Below are 13,883 nucleotides of genomic sequence, written 5' to 3' on the forward strand. Positions count from 1 at the left end.
TTTTGTATTATTGTAAAAATTGTATTTGTTAAAATTAAACTGAATTTAGGAAAAATAAAACTGATTTTGTCAGGCCATTAAAATGTAATTTTTACTGGACTTTTGCCATGATTTCAATAATTACACATACTTTTAGATTTTTTAATTTTAACTTTAAAACACATCTAAAATCCATTTTGAATGGAAATTTTTTTATAAAAAAACGGAATTGGGACAACTGGAAAAATAGAATTTTTAATTTATTTTTAATTAAAAATGTTAAAAGATTTATTAAATTAATGTTTTTTTGTTTTTGTTAGATTTCTCATGTTTTAGACAATAAATCTGAATTTAATTCCTAAAAAAGGTGAACACAAATGTTTTCTATTATTATAAAATAAGTTTTTTTTTTTTAAATAAAACCGAAGTTGGGGATAAAAATGTATTGCATAAAAATATATAGCAGTTAAATTGTATACATGGTTTCAGTTGTTGCACATAGTTTTTGATTTGTTAAATTTAATTTTACCATTACAATGGATCTAAAATCCATTTTGTACAGATAATTTAAAACACTTTTTTTTATTATTGAAAAAAATCTATTTGTAATTAATTTGAAAAATAAAAACTGATTTCGTAAGGCCATAAAAATTAAAATTTTATTGAAAATTTTGTTAAATTGTATACATTCCATGATTTCAATAATTACACATGCTTTTTAATTTGTAATTTAATTTAATTTTACCTTCTAAAATCCATTTTTGTATAGAAAAATTTAAGAAAATGGAATTTGGGAAAAATAGGGCCCTATAGTATAAACTGAGTTTTTGGTTTTGTGTCTTTTGTAGTCCAGTACTGGTTTGCGCTCCGAGTAACATCGCGGTGGACCAGCTAACCGAGAAGATCCATCAGACGGGGCTGAAGGTGGTTCGTCTGTGCGCTAAGAGTCGTGAGGCCATCGATTCACCTGTGTCTTTCCTGGCTCTGCACAATCAGATCCGCAACATGGACAGGTACGAAGGTTTCTGTTGTTAATTCCTCATTTAAAGGTGCCATAGAATGGAAAACTGCATTTACTTTGGCATAGTTGAATAATAACAATTCTGTACATGGACATGACATAACGTGACTCTTCCTTCTTATATAAATCTGGTGTTTGCAAAAGACCACTGAAAAACAGGCTAATCCTAACATAACAGCGACTATGACGTAAAAGTCTCGGGATCATTAATAGTCACACCCCCAACATTTACATCGTCATCAGACGATCTCCAGATAGGCTATTGTGAAAAAACAAAGCAAGGACAATAGCGAAAATGGCAGATCACAGAATTAAATGTTATGTTCCAGGTTGTGCAGGGGATGTTAAGTGCAGGGATGGTTCGTGTCTGTACTCAGAAAGGCACGGAAAACAAATAATGCGTTTTGATAAAATAAGGCGAGACACTAAAGGGCCTTGCTAGCAGTAGTCTGTTACATTGCAGTACATAAGATTTCACTTACCACATAAACAGAGTAAGGAGAGATGACTGTGCGGACGATGGAGAATGATTTACAGATCCTGAGCATCACTAACAAGCATCTAAACTTGTAAAATATGTGGTAAGTACTGCCGCTGTAGTATAACGTTACGAGCTTGGCAATCACAAATCTCAAAAGTGAAAGTAAAATGATCATGCTTTCAAAACAGCAGTTTCAACGACCCGCATATTAATAGCGGCTTGGGCTCAGTGATTAAATATATGTGACCCTGGACCACAAAACCAGTCATAAGGTTAAATTTTACAAAACTGAGATGTATACTTCATATGAAAGCTCAATAACTAAGCTTTCTATTGATGTATGGTTTGTTAGGATAGGACAATATTTGGCCGAGATACATCTATTTGAAAATCTGGAATCTGAGGATGCAAAAAAATCTAAATACTGAGAAAATCACCTTTAAAGTTCTCCAAATGAAGTTCTTAACAATGCATATTACTAATCAAAAATTACATTTTGATATGTTTACAGTAGGAATTTTACAAAAAATCTTCATGGAACATGATCTTTACTTAATTTCCTAATGATTTTTGGCATAAAAGAAAAATCAATAATTTTGACCCATACAATGTATTTTTGGCTATTGCTACAAATATACCCCAGCGACTTAAGACTGGTTTTGTGGTCCAGGGTCACATATATTTTCCTCCATGTGTGAGCTACTGAATGAGCCACTCTGTGAAACGGCCAATCAGAGCAGAGCTCATCATTACTATTCATGAACCTTCCAAATAAGGTAATAACAGACATTTCATTCTAGGGACAAATCCTAGGTAGTAAATGGACCTGTAAAACCGTTTCTGGAGAATTTTTGCCCTTTCCTATGTCATATACCTTCTATATAGATATCAGAGAATAATTTAAAATATTGTATCAATGCATTCTTTGGCACCTTTAAAAGTGATCTCTATGTTTGTACTATGAATGCTTTGAAAACTGATGTGTGTCTGTCTTTTTTGCAGCATGCCAGAGTTGCAGAAACTGCAGCAGCTGAAGGACGAAACTGGCGAGCTGTCGTCATCTGATGAGAAACGCTACCGAGCTCTTAAACGAACCGCTGAGAGAGAGCTGCTCATGGTACCTGACTTCACTTCACTTTCAGCAATTTAGTGCATTTTCAGTGCGTTTATTTATATATATGAACGCTGCAGGCGGTGAAGCACAATACCGCTTAAGCCATTTTCTTTGGCAAAATAAATGGGGCATGTTTTTGTGTGGTGCATTTCCCCCCCTGCAATTAACGCACACACACTGTTCTATAAAAAAAAAAGCTTTTTCTTTGCACAAATGATCCATCAGCCCACCCATGACAGAGGCCTGCATTTTTATATCTCATTGTCTCTCTGTTTCACAGAATGCAGATGTGATCTGCTGCACATGTGTGGGTGCAGGTGACCCTCGCCTGGCTAAGATGCAGTTCCGCTCCATCCTCATTGATGAGAGCACACAGGCCACGGAGCCCGAGTGCATGGTGCCAGTGGTGCTCGGGGCCAAACAGGTATGTGACAGGCAAATTTGCACACAGACTTTACATGAGACAAATATGATGCGATCTGGGCAGTGTTCATTTTGACTGCCAATTCTGATTTAGTTTTAGTCAGTCTTTTGACTAAAATGCCATTTAGTTTGTCATATTTTAGTCATCTGAATTGCTTTTAGTTTTAGTCCAGTTTTAGTCGACTAAATATCATAAGATTTTAGTTGATTAAATCTACAGTAGATTTAGTCTGCTAAAATCGAATGGGTTTATTTACATTGTAATGCATTCATTAAACATTTCTCTAAAACTGTTAATTTTGACAGCAAATTTTGATTTAGTTTTTAGTCATAGTCTTTTGACTAAAATGCCATTTTAGTTTTAGTCATATTTAAGTCATCTGAATGTGTTTTAGTTTTAGTCTAGTTTTAATTAAAACGACTAAATCTACAGTAGATATTTATTTATTTTACAGTGCAATTGTTTTATGCTATTACTGTCATAGTAAAACAACAATAATATAAATTTGTTATTACCATTATGTTCTAATTTGTTTGGCCAGTGTGAATGTAGTTTAGACTGAGACAGTATATCACAAATAAAAAGAGGGTTGAGCCACATTTAAAGTTCAGTCAATTCACTGACTTTTTTTCTGACTTAAATTTTCTTAGGAACATGGGTTGGAGCTCTAACTTTTTAGCTGTCAAAGTGCATTTGGTAGAAAAATGTAGCTTCAAAATGTGCAAAATACAATATTCATAAAAACTATAAAATCTCTATAAATAACAGTTTTTAGTTATATACAGAGCATGAAAAAAAAAATGTATGTAAGCCTTAAGGATTTAGAAAAAAAACTGAATTACCAGCGTGTAGGAAATGTATACAAATAAACTTGACCTGAAAAAAGTAAAAATGTCTAAAGTACAATGTTTTTCTACTTTGCCACAATAAATGACGTGATTATACAGGTTAAAAGTGAACGAAAGGAGGAACATAAATGTTTATATAAATAATAAGTCAAGCTCTTTATGAAAGCCGCTTTGGAATATTTTGGAATACAAGGCGCAGCCTGCACATTTCAGATAATAAAAAAAGTGACTTATATTTTGGAAAATAGTTAAAATTTGTAAGTTCACTCTATATATGTGTAAATGTTCTGTTTAATAACACTACTGTCATCTCTGTTTGACAGCTGATTCTGGTGGGTGACCACTGTCAGCTGGGTCCTGTGGTCATGTGCAAGAAGGCGGCTAAAGCGGGTCTGTCCCAGTCTCTCTTTGAGAGGCTGGTGGTGCTGGGCATCAGACCCATCCGTCTGCAGGTGCAGTACCGTATGCACCCGGCGCTCAGCGCTTTCCCGTCCAACATCTTCTACGAGGGCTCTCTGCAGAACGGTGTCACCGCTGGTATGTCATCTCAAGTTATCTTTTGTTTGCACTGATTGAGTTTGTAATATAGAGACAGTACTATAGAGATAATGTTCTGTTGTTCTCCAGCTGATCGCATCAAGAAAGGCTTTGACTTCCAGTGGCCTCAGCCCGATAAGCCCATGTTTTTCTACGTAACCCAGGGCCAGGAGGAGATTGCAAGCTCTGGCACCTCTTATCTCAACAGGTAGGATTAAGCAAGATATCCAGCTCCCAAAACAAATATATGATCTAGTGTTGTCATGATACCAACATTTTGACTTGGATACGATACTGAATAAAATATCTCGATACTACTTTTAAACCGATACTCAGACAAAAACATAGAATGACAGGTAAAGTAATTGAATGATCCAAATGGGGGTTATAGTTATTTTATCTATTTAAGGCGAGACACTGCAGGTGAATAGAGTAAAAAATGAACTAATAGTTATCACCTTGCTTACTCAGCTGATTGATTACACTGATAATTGCAAACATTTTTTTGTATTACAAATGTTCTCAAATGTAAGGGTTTATTATGCAAATGAGGCATTATTTAATGAAATATGCACTAATTTGCATACATTTTTTTGTACAAAAATCTGAACACTGGATGAAGTCAGTTTCAAAATTCTTGTTGAATTTTTTTGACATTAGAGTCAAAACTTTTTACAGAGGGGAATTTTGGGTATCTCATTTCGTCACACCCTAATTCAGAAAAAACCTGGAACAGAAAGGAAAAACTTTTTTTTTTTAACCATTTTTTGGGGAATAAAATGTATATAATCAAGCAAATCATATATGTAAAAATCCCTCTGTAAAAACCTTCAGGATATAGACAGGAATAAAACTAAAGTTAGCTAAAAATAGATAGTGCTATAAAAGAAACACTTAACAGTGTCTTTTGGATGTTTTCTTTCCACTAGTCTGAAAAAACACTTTATGAAAAACCAAAAAGCCAAAATCTCAAACTTGACAGGTGCATGAAAAAACTGCGTTTTTGCCTGCAGTGTCTCCCCTTAAAAAAAGCATTTCATCCCCCCCTAAAAAAAAAGATTAAAATAATAAAAATCACATGCCAGTGCCACTACACAGGACTATGGTGAGCAACTACCGAGCCGATCTTTGCAACTTTAGCTAAATGGATAAAGCCAAATCTTATTTCATGATAAAGAAATTTTATTTCACAATAACAATTTATGTCATATAGTATTTTTGTTATTTTATCTTTTTAATCAATAATAAGAACATGGAAAGGAAAGGAAACAAGTAACAAGGACAAATACAATATATATGAAATCTGTTTTATTTAAAAAATTTTCCTGGATTCTGTTTTTCTGTTTATTTGAATGGTTACATAAAAAATATTAATCAAAAAGCATGTCTAATTACCTGAATTCATGAAACTTACTCAATTTAACAGCAATTTCTTAAATTAATTTTTAGGTCCTTATGAAATACGTTTTATTATTTTTCTCAAATTTAGTTTTATTTTGATCAAATTCTGTGGATCTATTTTACATTAATTTTCCTGCATTCAATTTTAATAATTTCAAAAAGCATGTCTAATTAATTTATAAAGATTAATTAGATTTTATAAAGAATTAATTTATTATAATATTTATTTCTTTTTTCAAAAATACTGTCTTGTGTAGTTACATTTTACTTGTAAATAAATTCTAGTAAATTTTTCTGCTAAATATTCCTTTAATATTCTTTTAGTAATATATTATTTTTTTATTAGTAGTAGTAGTACTATCATTACATTAAGTAATATTTCTGTCAAGTTACACCGGACATTTATTTTGTTGGTTTGCTGCCTTTCGTTTCTGTTTGTGGATATGATATAATATGATGGGGGTTTTTTTCTTCAAAATTAACGGTAAAATGCTCTTGAACTGACTCTCAAAGCAGTTCAAGAGATGGTTTATGTCTTCATGTACTCATATATTAAGGTGGCAGAGGCTGAAAACACTGTCACATCCGCTTCAGTATGTGTAATAAACAAAACTGCGTCTGCACCAATCATTCATACAGAAACTTGAAAAATGTGCAGGATTCATATCTAAATAGCCAAATTGCATGATATTCTGCGTTGTACAGTAATTTCTGTTTTTATGAATGGATCCCACAATTCCGTCTGCATTTTTCACTTTGTGGTAATCATAGGCCCCTAAATAAACAGTGTTAAAATGGCTCTTATCAAAATGCATTCTTAAAGTACCAATACTAGCAAAATGCAGAATCATACTGTTTTTAAAAGCAGAGTATCGCAATACTTTTTTAGTACCAGTATATCGTGCAACACGCATCTGATGCATGTTGTACACAAAAAGCTTCCTCAAAACAGCAGGACTCAATATAATAGACTGGTTAAATGCTGTTTATGGGAGTCAGAGCCAGACTAGTTGAGCAGCCAGAGCTGCTTTGAAACAGTGTGTATTGTGAAAAGCACTATACAAATACATTTCGCTTGACTTGTTTGCTTTTTCTTTTTATATATTGGTCAGTGGGCAAATCAAATGAAAAGCAAAACAGATATTATGCCAGTAGTTAAAAGTCTGGTTATGTGTGACTACTAGAATATGAGAAACATTTGACAATTGATGAGCTCATTCATGAATGCTCTTACATTGAAGCTTATTCAAAAGGCCGGTCTGATAAAATTATTTCTCTTTATTCAGGACTGAGGCTGCTAATGTGGAGAAGATCACCACTCGTCTGCTGAAGGCCGGAGCCAAACCTGACCAGATTGGTATCATTACACCATACGAGGGTCAGCGCTCTTACCTGGTGCAGTACATGCAGTTCAGCGGCTCACTCCACACCAAACTATACCAGGTACAGCGTCCAAACAGACTGATTTCAGCTGTTCTGCTGCATACGTTTGCTCTAGACCCGCACTGTAGCAATTTAGTGTGTCAGGAAAAGCGCATTTTGGTGTAAGATCGTTATTGCTATAGCACTGCCATTTTTTAATGGCTGTTTGACATCTAGGATTAGTGTGTCAGTGATGTATTGATGCCTTTGTGTGTCTACAGGAGGTGGAGATCGCCAGCGTGGATGCTTTCCAGGGCAGAGAGAAGGACTTCATCATCTTGTCTTGTGTCAGAGCTAACGAGCACCAGGGCATCGGCTTCCTGAACGACCCTCGTCGTCTCAATGTGGCACTAACCAGAGCCAGGTAACAAAAGCAGACTTTGAGTAAGGTGCAATTTAACATTCAGTGTCCTTCAGGTATCTGTATGAAATGCAGAGATGTATTTGAAGTAACGTTTTACGTGGGTGAAAATGCTGTTTACTTTATAGGCCTTATTAGGGGCCAAGCACGGAAGGTGCGAAGGCACCCATTGCATCCGTTGGCGTTCTTCTTATTATACTTCTGTTTCTTCTGCTCTTGAGTCTATGGCAGCCCATAGAACCGCTTGTGGGAAAGTTATGAAATTTGGCACATTGACAGAGGACAGTCTCAACATTAACCATAGCTGGTTTGAAGTCTCTAACTCAAACTCTCTAGCGCCACCACTTGTCCAAACTTTCACTCATGTTTTCACTTTTGAACCATAAGGTCTAGAAGGAATTTTTTCCTCTGAATCCTTCAAATTAACACCAAAAACTGCTTTTTTTTTTTAACTCGTCCTAGATGGTAAATTGGCTCAGATCATCTTCAGACCATGCTGGCAAAAAGTTATGGAATTCAAGTTGATTAGTCCAACCGTTCTTGAATAACGTGTGAACGAATTGTACAAATAGCACGCAAAAATGGATATGAGGCTATATCTCTGCAAAGGTTTGGCATATTGAGACCAAACTTGGTATGTGTTATAACAAGCATGACCTGAGGCGACCTGCACAGTTTCGGCATAGTGCCACCTAGTGGTCAGAAGATATGAAAAAATGCTATTTTTGCTTCGGAATGGTTTGGCTAAAAATCAAAAACTGGTCTCTTTAGATTCGGTAAAATTTGCGTCATTCGCGCGTGACATTTTCTTCACAACAGACGCGAATTCGCGTCATGGGAGGGGCTTCTGCCACTCGTCAGCGGGAAAGTAGTTGTAAAATAGGTGAATGAGCTCAATTTGCCAGCTTTAGCTTGCTTGTAGTCTCAATATGTATGTATATCTAGGTCAAATTGAGTAAAGAGCGTTTTTTAAAACTAACCAGATTGTCCGACCTCTTCACTCACTTTCTTCCTAGCAAGATCCTTTTTATTCCTGTTTCTACAAAAGTCCAAAGATGTAACGTTATCGTACAGCTCCGAGGAACCACAGACAGCAACGGTGATTTTGTCCGCCATTATTGTTTCGGATTTCTGCCTCCGTCACTACTAGAGCAAGCTCCTGATTGGTTAACGCGGCGCGGATTTTCGCCAAAGTTCAGATTTTTGAACTCGCGCGTTTTGCACGGAAATCGCTTGAAACGCTCAATGCGCGCCGCTTCATTCGCGCGTTTCGCGCCACAGGATGGCTATTCGCGTCTTTGCATTGACTTAACATGTAAATCACTCGCGCTTGCCGCTTCATTCACGTCCGGTGTGAACGCACCATGAGGCTGTATCTCTGCAATGCTTTGACATATTGACACCAAGCTTTGTGTGTGTCATTATCTCCTTACACTGACCACGTCACAGCAATTTGGTAGTGGCGCCACCTATTGATCAAAAGTGATAAGCCAATAAATTATATTACTAGTAGATTTAAATGGTTTTTCAGCCATTTGAACTAAAATTATCTTAAAATGTCCTCAATTACTCATTGCTGCAGTTGGTCTGATGCTTGCTTCTGTAGTGCTTGTAGTGCCTGTAATTGCTGCCCTCAGCTATATTTTCAGTTGTTTTCACAATACATGAAACTCATGTCTCAAAATCGAGTGAAAAGTGCAAATAACAATAAATGCAGGTGGATATTGCTAATTATGTGGTCAAATGTGTTTGTATGTGTGCAGATATGGCGTGATCATTGTGGGCAATCCTAAGGCTCTGTCCAAGCAGCCTCTGTGGAACCACCTGCTGAACTACTACAAGGAGCAGAAGGTTCTGGTGGAGGGACCTCTGAACAACCTGAGAGAGAGCCTTATGCAATTCAGCAAGCCACGCAAGCTGGTCAACACCATCAACCCTGTGAGTAACACACATATCAAGGTTTCTTCTGCCTCAGAAAGAGTGTTTTCTTGCTGGTTCATATGCACGGCCACGCATGCATGCAAATCTGATTAATAACATTTGCATTTAGTAATAAGCAATTATAATATGCATTAGTAGTGCTTCTGTATAAATGCTTTCTTATGCATCTGTAACATTACATGCACCAACCAAGGTGACCATGAAATTTCAAAGTAGGAACTAATCGTTTGTAAGTTGCAAAATGCTTCTGCTAATAGTGGAAATGTGTGTTTCAGGGAGCCCGTTTCATGAGTACCGCCATGTATGATGCGAGAGAGGCCATGATTCCTGGATCTGTGTATGATCGCAGCAGCACTGGTGAGAATACACTTACATATCATTGCTCACGTCTCAATACACTGCGGTTGCAATGTTATTCTGTTCCAGGGATATTTTTGTTAACTAAAGAAAAAAAAAACTTTAATTAAAAAAGAAATTCCAGCTAGTTATCAAGGCAGCATTTGTCATTTGTGTTTATTTTTAAAGTACTGCAAATAAACTAACACTTTTTAAAAGTCATTCAGACACAAAATACTATAAGATAATATAAATACTAAAACATTTTTTATATTAAAACTATATAACATTTAGCTAAAATTAGTTTAAATTTATAAAGTATAATAAATCCAACAAAAACTTTAATAGTACACTACTTGTCACGTAAGATTTTTAATGTTTTTTTTTTTTTTTAAGAAGTCTCTTCAGCTCACCAAACCTGCATTTATTTGATCCAAAATACAGCAAAAGCAGTAACGTTGTTAAATATTTTTACTATTTATAATAACTGCTTTTTATTTGAATACATTTTAAAATGCAGTTTTTCTGTGATCAACGCTGAATTTTCAGCATCATTACTCCAATCTTCAGTGTCACATGATCCTTCAGAAATCATTCTAATATGCTGGTTTACTGCTCAAGAAACATTTTTTTATTATAATTATCAATATTTAAAACAGTTGAGTGTGTGTTTTTTAGGATTCTTTGAGTAGAAAGAACCAAAAATCAGCATTTAACTGAAAAAGCTTTTTTTTAACATTATAACATTTAACATTACACTATACTATTCAAAAGCTTAAAGTAAGTTTTTTTTTTTTTTTTTTTATACTTTTATTTAGCAAGGATGCTTTAAATTAATCAGAAGTGATGATAAACACATGTATAATGTTACAAAAGATTTCTATTTCAACAATGTTTTTTGAGCAGCAAATTAGAATGATTTCTGAAGGATCATGTGACACTGAAGACTGGAGTAATGATGCTGAAAGATCTCAGGAATAAATTACATTTTAAAATATATTCACATAGAAAACAGTTATTTTAAATGATAAAAATATTTAAAAGCAGAAGAGACTTCTTTAAAAAACATTAAAAATCTTACTGTTTTTTTTTTTTTTTACTTTTATTTTTGCCGCTGTTGTTGTTGTTTCATGATAAACCTGATGAGAAATGTGTATCTAATTTGTCATTCCTTGTCTGTCTTTACAGGACGTCCATCTAATATGTACTTCCAGACCCATGACCAGGTCGGCATGATCGGGACTGGGCCAAACCCGTTGGGATCCATGAACATCCCCATCCCGTTCAATCTGGTCATGCCACCCATGCCTCCGCCTGGCTACCTAGGCCAGGTGAACGGACCAGCTGCAGGTAAGAGAAAACCCTAAAACTAGGGATGCACCGAATGTTCGGCAACCTAATAAGCGGAAAGGCCGAATGAATTATACCGAACAATGACATGATGCGGTCAAATAGAGGCGTTCACGAATGCAGCAAACATGTGGGCAGTGTGGAAGCAACTGTCAGAGCAAGACGCAAAAATCATTACAAACACCGACAGCGAGAGACTGTTTAGTATCTTTGATGAGAAGAGAAATGGTGGTTGTTGCTGGTTACTGTATGATGACTGAAATCACCAAATGGCCTTAAACCATTAGTAAATAAACTACAGAATGTTATGTTGTCTAATACACGCACCAACTGTATTTATTCTGACAGCGCTGTACGAGCTCCTTAGCCAGGGTTCAAAGTCTAAAGCGCAAGGATAATCTGAAACAGCGTGATGAAAATAATTTATGAATCTGCCGCTGTCAAGCGAAAACTAGCACCGAGGCAAAGGTCTTCTTGTGGGTTTCCTCTACAAATAAAAAAAAGTCAACATTCATAAATGTTAGTATTGTAATTTTACTGTTGTTCTGTAAAGAAAAAAGTAAGACAAAAATAATAACAATCATTCCAACAGCTCTATTAATACATTTATTATAACATTCTCCTTTGCTTAGCAAGGCTTCATTTATTTTTACATTAAAAACATGCCTGATTCAAGAAGAGGGTTTTAAAAATGGCTCAAGAATATTATTTTACTAACTTTTTAATTTTAAGTTAAATTGTGCTCAGTGTTGTTTTCGTCAACGATGACGATGACGAAATCATTTCGTTGACGCCACTTTTTTTCATGACGATAACGAGACGATGACGAGATAAAAATGGCTCGTTGATGACTAAAACATGACGAGACGTGTTTGAGTTTGTTGACGAGACGAGAATAGACGAAAATGTTAGTGGGTGGTCCGTCAGACGTTTAAAATGCATGACATTTCCGCTTATTGTGCATGCCAATTAAAACTTAAAAAGTATCTGACGCTATGGCAAGCCGTTTTAGCATTAAATACTCTTTGCTGTACTAGTATGGCAAGCCGTTTTAGCATTCCATCCTTGTTTGTCTTTTATGTTCTAAAACATTCCTTCATTATTGTAATTATTGGTGAAAATAGTCGATCCAGAAGCTCACATTGTGTTGAACTGTAGATCTGCTATTTTCACAACTTATAAGTGACACTACCCAACAGCAAAATATTTACTGACCTACATTAATTTGTTAAAAGACTACTTTTTCCCCTTTTTTGACTAAAACTAGACTAAAACCTTTTTGACTTTTCGTCGACTAAAATTGGACTAAAACTATCACATATAGAAGTGACTAAAATTTGACTAAAACTAAGAAGCATTTTAGTCCAAAAGACTAAGACTAAATCTAAGATGGTTGTCAAAAACAACACTGCTTGTGCTTTGTTGGAACATTATTAGAATGTTTAAAATGTTCATTGTTAAGTAAATATTTTTAAATGGTTGTTTTTTTATTGTTTTTGTTCTTTGAAAAGCAAGACAAAATTAAAAAAAGCAAATATTGGCTATTTAATTTATGCAATGGTGAAAAAAATTGGCAAAATACATGGAGAAAAAACACGAAAAACCACGTTTGTGTGTAATTTTGTTTGGCTTCGGTCAAGAATTACTTTTGGTGCATCCCTACCTAAAACACAAAATTAAGACTGCTTTTAAACAAGAAACCCTGACTTATATTCATAAATGGTCTTTTTGCTGAAACAAATACATTGAATGTGCAGCATAAAAAAATTAGGAATACAATATTAATCAGTTCTCTCCCACCGTTTACAGGTCGTGGTGCTCCTAAAGGTAAGACCGGGGGTCGTGGAGGTCGCCAGAGGAACCGTGGCACCGGTAATCACGGCAGCGGGCAGGCCAACATGCCGAACAGCCAGGCCAGTCAGGATCTGGTGTCTCAGCCCTTCTCTCAGGGTCCACTGACCCAGGGCTACATCACCATGAGCCAGCCGTCACAGATGAGCCAGCCTGGACTGTCCCAGCCTGAGCTCTCACAGGTACACATGCACACGTTCTCACTTTTATATGAGCCTCTGAAGTCTTTGTTTGTCCTTGTTTTGTTAATTCTGTTGTTTGTGGACTTTTTTGTGTTACAGGACAGCTACCTGGGAGATGAGTTCAAATCCCAGATGGATGTGGCGCTTTCCCAGGATTCCACCTACCAGGGCGAACGGGCATATCAACACGGAGGAGTGACTGGACTCTCACAGTACTAGAGTGTAAGATGACACTTTTAATGTGGTGTTTTTTTGTAAGAAACTAATGCTTTTCTTTAGAAAGGATGCATTAAATTGGTCGAAAGTGACAGTAAAGTTATTATATAACTTATATATATAGTAAATGTTTCAGAACAGCAAATCAACATATTAGAATGATTTCTGAAGGATCATGTGACACTAAAGACTGGAGTCATGATGCTGAAAATTCAGCTTTAATCACAGGAATAAATTACTTTTTACAACATATTCACATTTAAAACAACTATTTTAAATTAACATTTTACTGTATTTCACATATTTACTGTGTTTTTTACTGTGATCAAATAAATGCAGAACTGGTGAGCTTAAGAACTGTAAAAAACTTTTTAGATCAGTACTGTACATTAATTTACTTATCTGTTTAGTGTAATTGA

The 13,883-nt window shown here is 35.5% G+C and overlaps 1 protein-coding gene across 1 annotated transcript in view; it reads left to right on the plus strand.

Moving 5' to 3' along the window:
* LOC141343817 (regulator of nonsense transcripts 1-like) overlaps positions 1–13,883 on the plus strand; it is a 31,293-nt gene that overhangs the window by 13,103 nt on the left and 4,307 nt on the right. The window contains exons 10-21 of the mRNA XM_073848475.1: positions 828–992; positions 2,484–2,598; positions 2,876–3,019; positions 4,191–4,404; positions 4,495–4,612; positions 7,092–7,248; positions 7,449–7,591; positions 9,352–9,526; positions 9,805–9,886; positions 11,054–11,215; positions 13,025–13,248; positions 13,348–13,470. Coding sequence (XP_073704576.1) covers positions 828–992; positions 2,484–2,598; positions 2,876–3,019; positions 4,191–4,404; positions 4,495–4,612; positions 7,092–7,248; positions 7,449–7,591; positions 9,352–9,526; positions 9,805–9,886; positions 11,054–11,215; positions 13,025–13,248; positions 13,348–13,467 — 1,819 coding nt within the window. The 3' untranslated portion in view covers positions 13,468–13,470. The remainder of the gene's footprint in view (positions 1–827; positions 993–2,483; positions 2,599–2,875; positions 3,020–4,190; positions 4,405–4,494; positions 4,613–7,091; positions 7,249–7,448; positions 7,592–9,351; positions 9,527–9,804; positions 9,887–11,053; positions 11,216–13,024; positions 13,249–13,347; positions 13,471–13,883) is intronic.

Source organism: Garra rufa, chromosome 10 (genome assembly GCF_049309525.1).
Source record: "Garra rufa chromosome 10, GarRuf1.0, whole genome shotgun sequence".
NCBI classification, from domain to species: Eukaryota; Metazoa; Chordata; class Actinopteri; order Cypriniformes; family Cyprinidae; genus Garra; species Garra rufa.